Source organism: Suricata suricatta, chromosome 4, assembly GCF_006229205.1.
Source record: "Suricata suricatta isolate VVHF042 chromosome 4, meerkat_22Aug2017_6uvM2_HiC, whole genome shotgun sequence".
Classification (NCBI taxonomy): Eukaryota; Metazoa; Chordata; class Mammalia; order Carnivora; family Herpestidae; genus Suricata; species Suricata suricatta.
Window position 1 is genome coordinate 146,736,825 of NC_043703.1, and position 19,504 is coordinate 146,756,328.

The 19,504-nt window shown below is 37.4% G+C and overlaps 1 protein-coding gene and 2 pseudogenes across 1 annotated transcript in view; all 3 read right to left on the reverse strand.

Annotated features, from left to right (window-relative positions):
* Positions 1-1,860: 1,860 nt before the first annotated feature.
* The window catches only part of LOC115290745, a 47,864-nt gene continuing 30,220 nt past the window's right edge, over positions 1,861-19,504 (reverse strand). The window contains exon 3 of the mRNA XM_029938565.1: positions 1,861-2,139. Within this exon, the coding sequence (XP_029794425.1) occupies positions 1,861-2,139 (279 nt within the window). The remainder of the gene's footprint in view (positions 2,140-19,504) is intronic.
* Positions 12,347-14,675, reverse strand: LOC115290285 (annotated as a pseudogene).
* Positions 18,312-19,083, reverse strand: LOC115290287 (annotated as a pseudogene).

Here is a 19,504-nt window from a genome sequence, read left to right on the forward strand (position 1 = left end):
TTCTCCTCAGGTCATGATCTCACAGTACATGAGTTCAAGCCCTACATCAGGCTCTGTGCTGACAGCTCAGAGTCTGGAGCCTGCTTCGGATTCTGTGTCTCCCTCTCTCTCTGCCCCTCCCTCACTTAGGCTCTGTCTCTCTCTCTCTCACAAAAATGAATAAGTGTTAAAAACAATTTTCTGAATTATTATTAATTATGAAGTGAAAAGATCACATAACAATATATAAAGTATGATATCATTTTGTGAAAACAAAGTGTATGCCTGAATATTCTACAGAAAAGAAGTTTGTCTGTGTTTACTTCCTGGGAATGGGTGTGGAAAGAGATAGGGAGATATTGTTAGTGGTTAGAGATTTTTACTTTCTACATTATAAATTATTTATATGTGTGTATGTGATCTATAGGTAATTCTGTATTCATTGATTTATTTGCAATAAAAATAATAAAAATAAAATGAACATATGCAAAAGGAAAAAAGAGAAAACAAAAACCAAACAACAAAAAACTACCATGAGATATCAATACATATCTTCCAGATTGCCAAAACTTTACAATCTGACAATGCCAAATGCTGGTGAGCATACAGAACAACCAGGATGCGGAGCATGTGGTATTTATATTACCAATTTCTAAGACACATCCCATTAGGATGCAGAAATTCAACTCCATATTATACATCCTGGAGAAATTCATGCACGTGTGCACCAAGACATATAATCAAGAAAGTGCATAGTAGCATTGCTGGTGATAGAAATGGGAATGACCCAAATATCCATCAACAATGGGTAAATAAATTATGGTATAAGCATACAATAAAATATTACTCAGAAAGTAAAAAGAAATAAAATATTTGATATATATATTTATAGGTGTATTATATATTACACACATACATTATATGATATAAACTTATAATTATATTAGATAATATAGAATGTTTATATATTTATATGTAATTATATTTATATATACACAATACATTTATAAATAAATAAAATTAAGTAGGAAATAGAGGAGCATCCAAGCCAAAATTTTCATCATTGAAAAGATAAACCTCTTTAAAGACCAATCAAGGAAAAAAGGGAAGGTACAAATAATATTAGAAAGAAAAATACAGGATATCACCATATATGCTGAAGAGACTTTAAAGATAAGAAGATATTCTTTTAACAACTTTTTAAAAGAAATAGTTGGAGCAAATGTTTACCAATGAATTTTAAAATAGAAAAATATAGGGGCACCTGGGTGGCTCAGTCGGTTAAGCCTCCGACTTTGGCTCAGGTCAGATCTCACGATCATGGGTTCGAGCCCCGCGTCAGGCTCTGTGCTGACAGCTAGCTCAGAGCCTGGAGCCTGCTTCCGGTTCTGTGTCTCCTTCTCTCTCTGCCCCTCCCCCTCTCATGCTCTGTCTCTCTCTGTATCAAAAATAAATAAAACAAAAAAAAATAGAAAAATATAGCTTACTAAAACTGACTCAGGAAAATACAGAAAAACCTGTACGGTTTTATGATAATTAAAGAAACTAAATCAGCTTAAATAATTCCCACAAAAGGAAACCATAGACTCAGACAATTTTAGTAGTGAGGTCTCTCAATAATTCAAGAAGCAAATGATTTCAGCCTTATATAAAGTATTCCAAAGACTAAAAAAGAGAAACACACCCATACTTCAACATCAAAAACTTAGAGAAACTACATGATAGGAAAATTACAAACTTAACTCATTTAAACATAAAAGAAATATCTTAAACAAAATGTTAGGAAGAGGAATCTAGCAATATATAAAATGATAATATGCCACATCCACGTTGGGTTTCACTCAAGAATGCAAGACGAGTGTATCAGTTATCTATGCTGCGTTAAAAGCAAAACAAAACACCAAAACCAAAATGACAACACTCAGAAACAGTGGCTTGCAAAAGCTGACTATTTCTCACAGTGCTATGGGTTGGCTGGGCTGGGCTTGCCCGGCTTCCTTTAGTGGCTGCAGTCAGCTTGGAGGTCAGCTGGGGTTGGATGGCCTGCGATGACCTTACCCACATATCTGGGACTTCAGTTGGGATGTCAGGGACGGCTGGGATGCGGGCCTCTCTCTCCACGAGGCCATCCTGGGCTCTGTCCACGCTGAGAGAAGCATTCTAAGAAGGAGAGAGCAAAGGAACAGAATCACTTGAGGCCAAGGGTCAGAAATCACTGTGTTTCTCTTGCAACATTCTAATTAAGCAAAACACAGGTCAAAGCAGAATCAAGAGGAAGGGGACTCCACGTCTTGGGGGGATGAACAGCAGAGTCACATGGCAAAGGACTATAAGGAATGGGAAGGAAGGAGTGTAGTGGCCATCTTTGTAAACAACCTAAACATTGGTTCAAGAGTAGAAAATCAACTATAATATACCATGTTAAGGGCCAAAAAGCAATATATTTATATATAGATACACACACACACACACACACACACACACACACACACATATATAAACATATGCACATATACACACATATATACACATACACACACATACATACACATTCACACACATATATATACAAATGTAAATATATACACATACACACATCTATACACATCTATCCTTTTCTTCAATATATGCAGAAAATGCACTTAGTAAAATCCAATACCCTTTAATGATTTAAACAAAAACACCACCATAAAAGTGTAAGAAAAGAACTTTCTTGGCCTGATAATGTATATATACCCCAAGTAACTACTCCAAATGTTACAGTGAAATATTGAAAATACTCCCTGTAAGACCTAAGAGAAAAAAAGTGTGTCTTTTATCATAACCATTTCTAATTTACCTTATTGTTCTGGAGTGGTTAGCTCACACAATAATGTAAAATAAACAAGCAAATAATAAAAAAGACAGAAACAAAACCTTCATTGTCTGCAGATGATAAAACATTAGAATTAATAAGAGAGTTTAGCAAACTTGCAGGAAATCAAATCCAGATTAAAAAATCGAATGCGGGTGCCTAGGTGGCTCAGTTGGTGAAATGTCCAACTTTGGCTCAGGTCATGATCTCACGGTTTGTGGGTTCGAGCCCTGCATCAGACTCTGTGCTGACAGCTTCAGAGCTGGGAGCCTGCTTGGGATTCTGTGTCTCCCTCTTTCTCTGCCCCTCCCCCACTCATGCCCTGTTTCTCTGTCTCAATAATAACATAAAAAAATTTTTTTAAATCAAATGCATTTATATTCACCAGCAATAATAATTAGAAAATGTAAAGATACTATTTTTCTAAGTATCAAAAGCTAACACATTTCACATTTCTGCTTCCAGGTTAGAGAGAGTAAGCTATTCCATCCTCTCTCTCCCACTGCACACCGCTACTACAAAACCTGGACAGAATGCATGGAGCTCTTCAGGAAAAGATTCTCCCTAGCCATCAAGGAAATATAAACTAAAACCACTCTACACCCTCTAGAATGACCATAATCAAAAAGAGGCACTAACAAGTGTTGGCAAGGATGTGGGGAAGTAGGAGCCCACACACAATGCTGGTAGAAATGTATATAGTCCAGCCACATATTGAAGAAAAACCTGAGAGAACGGAAACTTGTCCACACAAAAACTTGTACAAAGATGTTTGCATCAGACTTATTTGAAATATATAGAAGTAGGAACAACACAAATGTCCATCAACTAATGAATGAAGAAACAAAATGTGGTATATCTGCACAATAAAATATTCTTTGGCCATAAGAAGGAATGAAGAATGCATTCATGCTAGAATATGGATGGGCTCTAAAAAACGTTATGCTAAGTGGAAAAAAAAGACAGAAAAGACGCATATTATATGATTTCAAAATCTGTATTAGGGTTCTCCAGGGAAGAAACTGGCTCACATGATTGTGTAGACTGACAAGTTAAAATTGACTAGCAAGTGATGGGGGGTGGGGAAGGAGGGAGAATGGGTGATGGGCATGGAGGAGGGTACTTGTTGGGATGAGCACTGGGTGTTATATGGAAACCAACTTGACAATAAACTATAATAAAAAATAATACATAAAAAGATCGACCAGCAGGCTGGACATTCAGGGAAGAGTTGGTATTGCCATGCTTAAGTTCCTCTTTTTCCAGGGACCTCAGGCTTTTTTCCCTAAGGTCTTCAACAGATTAGATTATGACTTCTAATGGGAATGAGGTTTCTTTCTGGTTTGATAAAAATATTCTGGACTTAGTAATGCCAGTTACACAACTCTGTGAATATCTAAAAAGCCATGGAATTGTACACTTTAAAATGGTGAATTTTACAGTATGTGAGTTGTATCTCAATGAAGGTGCTACTAAAAATTTCTAGCAGGAGTTGTTCATGTATATAGACAAGCAGACTTTAAAATTTATTAGAAAGGGATAGGAACCAAAATGGCTTTAAAAAATTGACAGAGGGGCGCCTGTGTGGTTCAGTGGGTTAAGCGTCCGGGTCCGGCTCAGGTCATGATCTCACAGCTCGTGGGTTCAAGCCCTGCGTCAGGCTCTGTGCTGACAGCTCAGAGCCTGGAGCCTGCTTCTGATTCTGTGTGTGTGTGTGTGTGTGTGTGTGTGTGTGTGTGTGTGTGTCTCAAAAATAAATAAAACATTTTTTAAAAATTGAAAGAAACACACCGAGGGTTGAAGGGGAAGAGGGAGGGGGAAACAGGTGGTTGTAATGGAGGAGGGCACTTGTGGGGAAGAGCACTGGGTGTTATAAGAAAGCCAATTTGACAATAAACTATTTTTAAAAAATAAAAATAAATAAATAAATAATTGAAAGAGAAGAATAAAGCTGAAGGAATCACACTATCCTAAGATTTTCTATCAGCCTGCAGTAATCAATATAGTTACCATAAATGCAGTCCTAAGTCCTAAGAGATTTTTAATAAAGGGGAAAGTTTCCTTAAAGCTAAAAATCTGTGTTATTTATTTATTTATTCAGTTATCAATATATTCCCCCATTCCAAAAAAAATGATTTTGAGTCACCTTACCAAAATAAATACAGGATTGAATGAATGAATAAAAGACAAGTGAAAACTATAAGGGTAAAACAAAGTCCAAAAGTCGCTTAAAGGTAATACACAAATACACAAACCTCAGGATGCTCTCTACCATGTAGAATTACAAGCCGTTAGCTAAGCACTTTCTAGCAGCCAATCCTCCAAAAGAAGTCAGCCACAGGTCCACAGTGCTCATAAGATAAAAGACAAAAGCAGATGCTCAAGAAAGAATTTCCTGATTCCATTAATTGAGAGAAATTTCTCCCATTTAGGAAAAAGATGACTGGGTGGCAGGGGGTGGGGCAGGGAAGGTGCTAAATGTCGTCAACCTTGGAGCCAGCAGCTTCTGCGGTGACAAGAAGTAGCATCACTGGCACAAATATCAACAATTTGACACCAGGTATTGGCAGCCTTGGGGACAGAGATCAGGGAGAGTCTGCAGCCTGCAGGGGTGTGGCCTTCCGTTGGCCTCTGAAGAGAGAAGAGCAAGAACAGAAACTTCAAGGCAGCCAAGAGAAGAAATTCACAGAACACTTGTGAGATACCACGTGGAAATTCCAAGAACTCTTTACGAGGAAACAGAGGAGTTCTTAGAATAGGTGGGAGAAGAGAGAGAAATACTGCTAAGTAACTATTATCAGGTCCACATATGGGATATGTGTTTCTTTTCATTTTTGATGGACATTTTGCTTGTTTGTTTTTATGAAACCAATAAGTATATTTCTTTTGTAAAAACTGAAGTGGAACTGTTAACTTACAGAAGAAAGTGGAATTCTGCCCTTTTGATCCTCATTCCCAAATTCCTGCTCCTCTTAAGCAACTTCTCTGAACTTTTTTGGCTGTTTATTTTGGTTTTATTTCCATGTATCTAAACTGTGTGTTTATATGGCCTTTTTTTTTCATTTTTTACTTTAGCTATCATCTGTTCACTTGCTATTATGGTAAATGGAGATTTAGCTCTCTTAAATTATCTCCCCCAAGTACAGTCACACCTTGTTTTATTGTGCTTCCTGTTATTGCACTTCACAAATACTGCATTTTTTATGAATTTAAGATCTGTGACAACCCTGTGTCGGGCGAGTCCCTGGGTCTTCCCTAACCCTCTTCTTTCTTTCTGTTGGTTGTCGCTCCAACTGGCTATATTGCTTTTTAATATTGCACCGAAGGTTTTTTAAATAAAGTTTTTTAAAAAATGCTTTTCTAAGCGCATTTACTCACTTCATGTCCCAGTGTCATATTTTGGTAATTTTGCAATATTTCAAACTTTTTCATTTTTATTACATTTGTTATGGTGATTGGTGATTAGTAATTATGATTCACTGTATATTTAAAGTAAGGTATGTACTTTTTTTAGACATAATGATATTACATTATGTCTATTAGCAGACTACATAATGGTGTAAACGTAACTTTTACAAGCCCCAGGAAACCAAAATATTCATTTGACTCACTTTATTACGATACTCACTTTATTGCCATGGTCTGGAACTAAATATATCTAAGGTGTGTCCAAATGTTCACTTAATATTCTTCTTCAATTTTCCCAAATTTGAACATTGGCAATTTTCTTTAAACAAATATTTAAATATATATTATATATATATCATATATAATGTATTATTATAGTTTCTACTATTCATAGCTATGATAGTGTATACTATGATAACATTTCCTTTTGAACAACTTTATATTTTTTCAGTATAAACAATTGTTTTGGTTCTTGTTATTTGTTGGCTTAATTTTCCTTGTCAAAATCACTAATTCAACTCCAAAGTATCCAATAAAACTAAAAATAATTTCTGAATATATTAAAAGACACTGGATATTCTAGAAGTTTAGTTTTCCCCCTGGAGGACTGTCTTGTGGAGCCCTCTGTCTTCATTCTCTAATTGGTTCTGGTTGCTCATTAGGTCTGCTGCCCAGCTGTTATCCTGAAACTTCCTATCACTAAAATCCAGGGAAGTTTTTTTCCCTTTGCTTATGTGCTGAATCTTTGTTCCCAGATCCAATGTCTTTCTCTTTCTTGCCTTTTTCCTATATTACATCGTTTAGTGTTTCTGATTACAAGTGTTATGATTTTACTCCTTTATCTGAGTGATAATTGTCCTAGGTATAGAATTTTAGATTGGTTAGAATTTGTCCTCAGAATTCTAAGCCACTGGATCCATTTTTCCCCCTCAGACTACTCTAGTGTTCTCGTTTTATTTCTCTTTGTTTGTTTGTTTTTCTGAGTCCTGAATTGGTTTTCCTTCCCTTGAATTCTTGCTATGGCTTGTTTCTTTCTTTCTTTCTTTGTTTATTTAGCATTGGTTATCTTGGTCTTTCTTGTTGTAAGTCTTTTTCAAATATCAAATGATCATTTGTTACCCATTCAATAGGGCTATTGCAGGGAAGAAAGCTGAACCTTCTGGTTGGTGGTGGGTACATGTGGATAGAGCTATCAACATTCTGGCTTTCACCTCTCTTGCCACTAAGAGACTCAAGAGAGTGGGTAGAGAATCATCTTTTACTATAGGGACTTTGTTTTAATCTCACTCTTTATAATATGATGCTTCTGCTTTGCCCACCACTGTGCTTGTCCCTGAATTGAGGCCTGTCTTTTCAACATATTCAGATATTATACCTCCAATCTTCTGCTTTGGGCATAGGAGAGAAATCAGTGTGTTATATCAAAGAAAATAGTCAGATATTCTGCATAGGAAAAGATCCTGTAAAAAGGATATCTAACAGTTAAACATAGCAGATTGAACATATGGCACTTATTTCTGTTGCCTCTAGAAACTCTGCTAAAATGAGAATAAAATTTTTGAAATGAATAAACACAGTGAAGAGAGAACATGAACAGCGATGTAGCAGTCAGAGTTCTGGCAGAAAACAGATTGGCACACTCAAATGAGAATTGAATAGAATTTAATAAGAAAACTATTTACAGAGGGGTGGGCAGGATCAAGAGAACCAACAAGGGACGGCGAAGTACATGGGTTCTAACAGCATTCAGAAGGTGTCACCATCTCTGAACCTTTAGGAGCAAATGGAAAGTATGACTGCTAGAATGTGGTAAGAGCCCTAGGCAGAAGAGACAAGAACCCTATAGGAGCCACAGAATTAAGTAGAAGTATTAAGCCACCACCAAAAAGACAGTGGCTTTCCAGAGAGCAAGCATGTGGGGAGAAGGCGCAATGAGAAAAAATACTCCTACATCTACAACTCTATCTCCTCCTACTCTCCAGGCTTCTGCCAGGACTTCCAACTAGCTGAGTCCAACTGGAAGCCAAAAGTCAAGGGAGCCTATATCCATTGAAGTATCTTCTCTGCACACAGAGCAGGGTAAAAAGAGATGGAGAATGGATTTGGAAGAGCAACACAGATAAATAACAAGCACAGACAAGAGATGTCAACCAATTTTTAGAAGATAATATTTTTTAATTAAAACATTTTTTTGAGAAAGAGAGATAGAGGACAAGTGGGGGAAGAGCAGAGAGAGAGGAAGACACAGAGTCTGACACAGGCTGACAGCTCAGAGCCTGACAGAGGGCTTGAACGCACAGACCGTGAGATCATGACCTGAGCCGAAGTTGGGGGCTTAATGACTGAACCGCCCAGGCACCTCCCAAAATATTTTTATATTGCTCTTGATATGCTACCTATTGACTTCATATTATAGAATAATGGGACTTAGTACACTTAACACCTCCTTCCTTCCCTTCATCCTCCCAATATATTTGTTTCACATTTTTTGTTTAAATCAACATTTAAAATATGCTTGTGTTGTTATACTTCTGAACTTGGGTTCAGGTCATGATCTTGCAGTCTGTGAGTTCAAGCCCCACGTCAGACTCTGTGCTGACAGCTCAGAGCCTGGAGCCTGTTTCAGATTCTGTGTCTCCCTCTCTCTCTGCACCTCCCCCCCCTCACACTCTGTTTCTTTCTCTCTCAAAAAAAATGTTTTTAATTTAAAAAAATTAAAAAAAACATTTTTGAAAATATAAAATTAAAAACAGAAGAAACAGCTAAAATAATTCAACATTTTGCTTCTAGGGAGCACATTTCAAGGATGGAAATGGTGGTTCAGGGTCCTACTATTATTATAAATCTTATCATCATATTAGGCTTTTTCAAATAATGTATTTCACTTTCATAAAAGCTAAAGTAACTTTTAAACAAAGGAAGAAATGACATATGTGTGCCATGAAAATAGTAAGATTTACTCAAGACCTGGAGGGGAAAAAAAACTGAGGAAATGCCTAAGGGGAAGGGCATATAGTGGTGGACATGCGGGGCCTCAAAAAAATCCCTCAGAATTCAGATTTGAAATTGAAAAATTAAAAAAAAAATTTGCTGGAGGGATACAAAGTGAATCAGTAAACACGAAGATAAGACAATGAAAAGTATTTAGCCTAGGAATAGAAAGAAATAAGACAAAAAAGAAAATTGAACAGCTGTAGGACACCACTAAACAGAACAACATACACATTATGGGAGTCCCAGAAGGAAAAGAGGGAAAGGGATAGAGCGAATATTTGAAGAAATAGTGGCTGAAAACTTGCCAAATTTGATGAAATACGTGGATATAAACATCCAAGAAGCTCAGTGAACTCTAAGATGAACTGAAATAGACCCACATCAAAACATGTTATAATCAAACCTTTAAAAGATGGAAAAAGAACCTTAAAAACAGCAAGAGAGAAGTAATTCGCAAGGGAGATAACTGTCAGCAGATTTCTCTTCAGAAATTTTGGAGGCCAGTATAGTCCAAGCGCTAAAAGAAAAACAAAACAAACAAACAAAAAACCCAACTGTCACCCAAGAGTCTTATATCCAGCAAAATTTCCTTTAAAAGTTAAGAAGAAATTCATACATTACTGGTAAACAAAGGCTGAAAGAATTTGTGACTACTAGGCCTGTCTTCAAGAAATGACTCAGTTGGTTGAGCATCTGACTCTTGATTTTGGTTCAGATCGTGATCCTGGGGTGATGAGATGGAGCCCTGCACTGGCTCAGTGTGGAGCCTGCTTAAGATTCTCTCTCTCTCACTCTGCCTGCATGCTCTCTTTATCTCTCAAAACACAAAAAAGAGAGAGAGATAAAAAGAAAAAAGAAAGAAAGAAAGAGAAATGCTCAAGGGGATCCTTCAGGGTGAAATGAAAGGACACTAGATAATAACTTGTGCCAAATGAAGAAATAGAAATCTCCCTCAAAAAAGATAAATACATAAGAATTATAGGAGCTACTATTATTGTAACAATAGTTTGTAACTCCCATTTTTTATTTTCTACATGATTCATGAGACTAATACATTAAAAACATATTATTCTACAAGCTAGTATTATTATAGCTTTGGTTTATAAATCTATATTTTATTTTCTACATAATTTAAGAGAGTAATGTATTTAAAAGAATTTTTACTTTTTGTTTTGGGACATCAACAATTGAAAGGGGTGGGAATGGAACTCTAAAGGGTCAAAGTTTTATAGGCTCTTGAAGTTAATTTGGTATAAATTCAAATTGGAGTGTTTTAAATTTAGGATATTAAAGGCAATCCCATGGTAACCACCAAAAAATAGCTATAAAATATACACAGAAAGAAATGAGAAAGGAATTTAAACATTTCAGTACCGAAGAAAATCAACTATATACAAAAGAAGACAAAAATACAGGAAATGAGGGACAAAACTATAGGACTTACAGAAAACATATAGTAAAATGACAGAAGCCCTCCTTATCAGTAATTACTTTAAATGTAAGTAGATCAAACACTCTAATCAAAAGATAGAGATTGTCCAAATGTATAAAAACACACGATCCAAATATATGTTATGTACAAGAGACTCATTTTAGATCCAAAGACACAACTAGATTGAAAATGAAAGGTTGGAGGGATGCGTGGGTGGCTTGGGTGGTTAAGTGTCCAACTTTGGTCATGATCTCACGGTTTGTGGGTTCAAGCCCCGTGTTGGGCTCTGTACTAACAGCTCAGAGCCTGGAGCTTGGTTCAGATTCTGGGTCTCTGTCTCTCTCTCTGCCCCTGTCCCACTTATTCTCTCTTTCTCCCTCTCTCTCTCTCTTTATCTCAAAATAATAAATAAACCTTAAGAAATTTTTTTAAAGAAAACTGAAGGTTGGAAAAAATATTCCATGAAAATAGTAATCAAAAGAAAGCAAGGATGACTATAGTAATATTAGACAAAATAGACTTAAGTGAAAAAAAGTTTACAAGAGACAAAGAAGGACATTATATATTAATAAAAGTTCTATACATCCAGAGGATAGAATAATTATAAGCATTTACACACCTAATGACAGACCATCAAAAGATATGAAGCAAAAACTGACAGAATTGAAGGGAGAAATAGACAGTTTTACAATAATAATTGTAGACTAACCCCATTCTCAATAATGGACACAACAACCAGACAGAAGATAAGAAAGGAGACAGAAAACTTAAAAAAACAAAATAAACCAACTAGATCTAGCACACATATACAGAATGTTCTGCCCAATAATAACATATACATTCTTCTCAGTGCACATGAGACATTTTCCAGGATAGACTATATGTTAGATCACAAATTAAGTCTCAATAGAATTAAAAAGAAAACTGATATCATACAAAGTATCTTCTCCAACTACAACAGGATTATCAGGAGTATAACTGGAAAAGTCACAAATTTTGGAAATTAAATACACTCTTAAACAACTAAGAGATCAAAGAAAAAAATCACAAGGGAAAAATAGAAAATACTTAAAGAAGAATGAAAATGAAAACACAACATACCAAAACTTATGGGACACCGTGAAAGCATTACTGGTGGTGGGAGGGGGGGACAAGAAAGATTTCAAATCACAACCTAACTTTACAATTTAAGAAACTAGAAAAATAAGAACAAACCCTAAGCTAGCAGAAAGAAAAAAAAAAGATGAGAGAAAAGATAAATGAAATGAAGAATAGAAAAACATTAGAGAAAATTAATAAAAACAAAAGGCGCTTCTTTCTTTTTTTCTTTTTTACAAATACAAGCACTTTATTTTAAAAAGCAAACACAGAAGAGCACTGGGTGTTGTATGGAAACTAATTTGACAATAAACTACTTAAAAAAAAGTGTTTAAATCCTTCAATTTGGATAATTCAATTAAGAACCTATACTAGTTTGTTCCCAGAAGCTAATGCATCATTAGTCTCTACTATGGGAAATGAATTCTAAAAATTAACATGGTTTTCAGTAATTCAAATTTCACTATTTATATAAAAACCTTAGAGAGACCAATAATATCTTCAAAAGATAAAGTATTTGACGTAATCAACTTTACCAGCTTTTGTTCAGGTCTGTTTAATATATACATAAGGAAAACACTCTATAATTTTTTATAAAATAGCAAGTAAGTAGGAGACGTAGAAGGGGCAAGAGAATTCAAAAAGGCCTTCTCTTCAGTAACTTTCACTTCAGAATCATCAAAAAGTAACCACTTCCGCTCATATTCCTTTAAACTTTGCACGGCATATGAAATTTTGTTCTCAAATCCACTAACGTTAGTGCCTGTTTCATCACTGGATTCCTTGTTTGTATCAAATTCATGGGTCCCCTTAGTATTGTTAGTCTCAGAATTTCTATTTTCACCAAATGCCGTACTGGCAACTTTATCAGGATTGTATAGCTCATAATCTGCTTTGCTCTTTTGTCCTCTGAGAAGCCCAATAGCTTCTACTTTTTTGTTGTTGTTGTTGTTCAAAACTTCCTTGGCTGTGTATTTCCACTGTCTCTAATTGACATTTCTTCATCATTATTTTCAACCAAACCCCTTGTTTCCTCCTCATTCAATGGTTCTGGTTTACCTATTTCACATATTTGGTCAATCACAAAATTTCCCTTATCTAGTTCTAAATTGTTAAGGTCAGTGACTTTAACAGAAGCAGTGTAATGCCCACTACTGATGGTAATGCCACCAGGCATCACAATCACAAATAATCCATAGCTGTTGTAGGTTGGCTTTGTGCTCCATTCTTCTAGTGACAGTTTAAGAGGTGTCAGTAAAGGAGTGTTGATCTTGGAAAGTCCACCACAACAATCAAACTCCAAGCCATTCGCAGCAAAGCACTTCAAATGAATAGTTATAACTTCAGGCATTGTGTCCAACAAAAGACTTCGTTCTGCTTCAGTATGATGCTGGCAATTTTCACAGGAATATTTATCTTCTCCTACAATCCTCTCCAGTGAAGCAAACTGTGAAACTGCCCATCTCAGGATCTTCATTTCTGTTTTTGGCTCTGGAGAAATTTCAGAACTCTCCTCTACTTTGGAAAGCTCGTCTTCTTGTACTGGCACACTGGTGTCCTGAAAATCTTCTTATTTCTGCTAAACTTTCACATTCTAAGCAATGAGTCCTTAATACCATCGGACCTTGAAATAATTTCTCTTACTAGCTCAAAACCAATTTGCCCTGCACCTTTGTTTATGGACTTAACTTCATTAACATTATTCCCTGGAGATTCAAGTTCACAACCATTAGTTGTGTTTTCATTTTCACACTTTCCCAAGTCCTCTTTAAGATCATATTCATTTTCTTTCAACTGTCCTTTGGGTCCCTGGTTTGTTGTTATTTTCACCAGACTACAGAATTTAGAAAGACTGCTGGGTTGCTAAGCTGCAGACTTTAACCAATTTATTTTAACTCTTGATTTCTTTTGTGAGGGTCTTGCACTTTCATTTTCAGAAATATACTTGGGGATTATTTTAGGAGGAATCTCTAATGTTTCACCTGTAGCTTTCCATTTTGATCTGGTTTGTCTCTGATTCTCTTCCAATGACTGGTATTTCTTGGATGCTTTAATTTTTTTTCTTTATGTTACCAAAGTCAATGTCATTTTTTCTTTTCCCATTTCTTTTTGAGAGTTTTTCTTTATAGTCTTCAGAATGCCTCATACTGTCCATCTCTATGTTGTTAATACCACTCATTTCCTCCTGATGAGGTTTTTCTTCTACCTTAGTAGATAATTCTACCACATTTTTTACTTCTTCTTTTTTAGGAGTTGGCATGTTTCTTGAATGTTTCCCAAAATATACTGTAATACTTCCTGTGCATCATCCTGTAGATATCCTTCTTACATAGGGCGGAGTTCCCTGAGTGTGTTAAGCAGCCACCTTGGCTGAGCAGCAAGTTCATCAGTGTATTTCTCTGGATTTAAGAGAAAGCTAGACTGAAGCTGTTCAACCAAAATGATTAAGGAATGTAAATTGCATATTAGTTCATAACTTGCCAAAGAAGCTTCTTTACAATTTCCCTTATCTTTTTGATTGGCTTCATCTTTGAGGGCTTCTTTCTTCCTTGAAATAATGTTAAATAAGTGCTTCACTCCAGATTTAAAACCAGGACAAAAACATAATACCTGAAGTATACTATTAAGATAACAAATATTGCTGAGATTATTCAGTCCCACAATGGTAACAAGTTTTTTCTCTTCTCACAGTTTATAGGTGAGGACTGTGCTCCAGGAACAACTTGATCAATTTCAGGTCCTCTATATTCAGAAGCTTTTTTTTTTTTCATTTTCTTGAGAATCTGTGAAATCCAAGGTTTAGTTTCATTTTTCAGAAAAAAACATCAAGTAAAGTCTTTTGGGGGGCCTTGCGGGGGATGGGCTACCTTTTGAAAGCCCATTACTTTTACTAGGTATGACACCAGGCATTTTTCTCTTCAAATCCCAAGGAGTTGACAAGAATTTAATATATGGATGTAATCACCAATCATATCTGGTCATGGCCCAAAGCAAGGTCCACAGTGGTGATGCCCCAAGTCCATCCGGGATGTGTGTGGGCGTGACAGGTGAGCCCCTGCCCTGGGCCTGCAGAGCACAGCCCAAAGAAAACCTGGCCGGATAGCCCTCCCCGCAAGGGGAGTGACCATGGCTCTCAGAGCGGGAAGCCAGCTGCCGCTGGGTCCTGCCCTGCACCAGCACCAACTACATCCCCTACATCCCAGGGGCGGCAACTGCTCAGGATGATGAGGAGAGCAAAAGGTGCTTATTTCGAAAGAACAATAAAATTGACAAAACTTTAGCTAGATGGACTAAGAAAGAAAGAGAGAAGACTCAAAGTACTAAAATCAGAAATAAAAATGGTAACGTTACCAATTATATGGAAACAAAAAAGACTACAGGACCAACAATTTAGATAACTAAGTGAAATGGACAATTTCCTAGAAACACAAAACTTACAAAGACGAAATCTCAAAGAATAAGAAATCTGAATAGACATATAACCAGTATGGATGTTGAGTCATTAACCAAAAATCTCCTGACAAAAAGCACTGGGCCTGAGGGCTTTACTGGTAAATTCTACCAGATATTTAAAGAAGAACTAATACCCATCCTTCTCAAACTTTTCCAAAAACCTGAAGACAAGGGAATACTTCATGACTCATTCTTTGAGGCCAGCATTACCCTGTTACCAAAGCCAAAGACACTACAAGACAATAATACTACAGACCAATATCCTTTATGAACATTGATGCAAATACCCTCAAGAAAATACTAGCAAACAAAATTCAGCAGTATAGTAAGAGGATTATACACCATGACCAAGTGGGATTTATTTCTGAAATGCCAGGATGGTTCAAATTATGAAAAATTAATGTGATATACTGTATTAACAGAATGAAAGAGAAAAGCCACAGAGCATCTCAATTGATGTAGAAAAGGCACTTGACAAAATTCCAATACCCTTTCATGATAAAAACACTCAACAAACTAGGAAAAGAAGTATCTCCTCATAATTAGAGCCACATATGAAAAACTCATAGTGAAAATCATACTGACTGGTGAAAGACTGATAGCTTTTCTTCTAAGATTAGGAACAAGACAGGGATGCCTGCTTTCACCACTTCTGTTCAACACAGTCCTGGAATTTCTAGCCAGAAAAAGAAATAAAAGGCATTTGTGTTAGAAAGGAAGAAGTAAAATTATGTCTGTTTGTAGGTGATATGATCTTACATGTAGGAACCCCAAAGACTCCATACATATACAAAGAAAAAACCCAGTTATAACTAATAAATGAATTCAGTGAAGTAGCAGGAAACAAGGTCAATATGCAAAAATCAGCTGCATTTCTATATTCTTAAAATGAACAATCTGAAAAAAGTTACAAAAACCATTCCATTTACAACAGAGTCAAAAAGAATAAAATACTTGGAAACTAACTTACCCAAGGAAGTGAAAGATTTGTACAATGAAAACTATAAAACATTGCTGAAAGAAATTAAAGAAGATATAAATAAAGGGAAACAACCCATGTTCATGGACTGCCAGACAATATTATTAAAATACCAATAACACCCAAAGCACTCTCAAATCTACAGAGTCAATGCAACCCCTATCAAAATCCCATGCTTTTTTTTGCAGAAACAGAAAAACCCATCCTAAAATTTATACAGAATCTCAAACAACCCTAAATAGCCAAAACAATCTTGAAAAACAAAAATAAAGCTAAATACACTTCCTGATTTTAAGACATATTACAGGACTAGAGTAATCAAAACAATGTGGTACTGACATAAAGACCAACATACAGACCAATGAAATTAAATAGCCCAGAAATAAACCTTACATACAAGGTCAAATGATCTTTGACAGGGGTGCCAAGATCATTCAATGGAGAAATGGTGCTGGGAAGCCAGGATACTCACATACAAAAGAAGTTGGGCCCTTACCTAATACCATGAACAAAAATGAACTCAAAATTAGTGAAAAACCTAAATGTAAGACTTAAACCTGCAATATCCTTAGAGGAAAACATAAGGCAAAATGGTCCCAGAGTAGAATTGGCAGTGATTCCTTGGATACGACAACAAAGGCACAAACAACAAAATAAAAACTAGACATGTTGGACTTGATGAAACTTAAAAAATTTTGTGTATCAAAAGACAATATCAATAGAATTTAAAGGCAACCCATAGAATGAGGGAAAATATTTGTAGAACTACACCTGTTGGGGCGCCTGGATGGTTCAATCAGTTAAGTGTCCAACTCTTGATTTAGGCTCGGGTCATGACCTCATGGTTCATGACTTTAAGCCCTGCATCAGCTCCGCACCGGCAGTATAGAGCCTACTTGGAATACTCTCTCTCTCCATCTCTCTCTGCCCCTCCCCTGGTCATGTGTGCTCTCTCTCTCTCTCTCTCCCTCCCAATAAATAAATAAACTTTAAAAAAAAAAAACACCTACACCTGTGAAGCAATTAACATCCAGAATTTATGGAGAACTCCTATAACTCAACAACAACAAAAAACCAAATAACCCAATTTAAAAGTGGACAAAGGAAAAAAAATTGACAAAGTATTTAATCATTTTTCCAGAGAAGATATACAAATGGCCAAAAAGCACTCAAAAAGATGCTCAACATCACTAGTCATTAGGATAATGCAAATCAAGAGGGAGTTAAGATGGCGGAGCAGCATGGAGACCCAAACTTGTCTCCTCCCTAAAATGCAGGGAGATCAGTGCCAAACCATTTTTCACACCTAGAAAATTGACATGAGGATTAACACAACAATCGGCATAACTTGAGTCACAGAACTCAGCAGGTACATGGTGTGAAGAGGTGAACTGGGAGAAAGAAAAGCTGCAGGGGGTAGGGAGCTGTTTTTGCAGAGAGAGGACAGAGAAAGAGAAAGGGGGAGAGTGCAGTGCTTTGGGATCAATGCAAGAAAAGCATTCCCCTGAAAGTAGCTGGAGAGAAAGAGAAAGAAAGAGTGAAAACACTTGCAGGGGACTGAATAAGAAATCTGTTCCCCAAAACCATTGAGGGGAAGAAAGGAGAGGGTTTTAATACCACCAGGATTCTATAAACAATGGACTGCAGAGTCTGAAGTTCTGGAGCTGAGTGCCTGGTGGTGCTCTGCTGGGGAGGAAGGGTGAATCCCTAGGAGCAGGCAGCAGGGTGTGAGGGGTCCATGTGTCACACAGGGAGAAGCGGTCCCCTTGCTTTGAGTGTATTTGATAGAGGCCATACATATTCCCCATAGGCAAAGGTCCCAGCAGACCCTGGAGAGCAGCCAAGTTTGCTGGTATTGGGATAAAGATGCCAGAGTGCGGTTAAGACCTAGCACTGGCTGTGTGTTATTGTTTGCAATAATCTCTGAACCTCTGCCACTGCACAATCACATGAATGTTTCCTTGGCCAAGCTGGCACCCAGTCATTGCTCAGTGAGACCCTCCCCCAGAGTGTCGGTGGGTCCAAGCCACAGGGGTCTCTGAAACATGGGGTTTTTTGGTTTTTTGGTTTTTGTTTTTGTTTTTTTGATGTCTGATCTTATTTATATGTTCCTCTTACAACAATCTCATTTTTGACCAGACTCAGACTTTGAGGTAGAAGCTCTCAGCGAAGATAGCCTCCGTCTCTTGGCAATCTGTTCTTGGCGTTTTTCTTTGGCCTCCTTCATTCTTTTGGCCAAAAGCTTAGCATATTCTGCAGCCTCTTCCTTGTTTTTCTTTGTGCGCTGCTTCTTCAAAGCAATGCGCCAACGTTTGTGTTGGAGGACTCGTGGAGTAACAAGACGCTGAATCTTGGGTGCTTTGGTTCGAGGTTTTTTACCTTCTTTGTTTAGGGGCTTTCTCACAACATGCTGGTGGACATTATCTTCCTTTGAGAGGTTGAAAAGCTTGCGTATTCTGCTAGCTCTTTTGGGCCCCAGGCGACGAGGCACAGTAGTATCAGTGAGTCCAGGAATATCCTTCTCACCTTTTTTAACAATGACCAAGTTGAAAACACTGAGATTGGCATCCACAATGCAACCCGGGACAGATTTGCGCTTTCTTTCTCCAGTCCTCCGTGGACGGTAGCAGGAATGCCCCTTACTCAGCAGCAGGCGGACACGGCCATGGGTCAAGACACCCTGCTTCATGGGGAGCTTTGTTTGTCATTGCCACCACTGATTCGAACCACATAACTCTTCCATTCTTCCCCTAAGACATCAGCAGCGACTTCTGTGGCCATTCGCTTCTCATAAAAGGTACGAAGTTTGCGTTCATCGTCCACTTCAATGAGTTTCTGGCAGCCAGTAGCTGGGAAAGAGATGTTCAGCTTCATCTTGATGTCGCCTACTGCCTCTGAGGCGCCACGAAAAAGAGGCCTGATTTCCACTTAGCCCATGTCTCCAGCATGGGGTTTTGAAACATAACTCCACCTGAGATAAAATTCTGGAGGATGGGGCTGCCTGGCAGGCAGACAGCTTGGACACAGACAGGGTAGGGGTGGGGAGTGGATGGAGGCTTGAGACAAAGAAGGGGTGCTTGATCCTGGGTTGGTGAGAGCACAAAGTTCCTATGCCAGAGACTAGGGACCTTGGTGAAGCCATTTCCACCTCTCCCATGCACAGGCATGCACGCACAAGCATGCACGCCACACTGATCCACTCCAGTAAGGTAAGCAGTGCCACCTAGTGGAGAATGGAACCATTACACCAAGCCCACCTAACTGCGCCCTCCAAACACATCCCCTAGAAGACCAGCACAAGTGACTC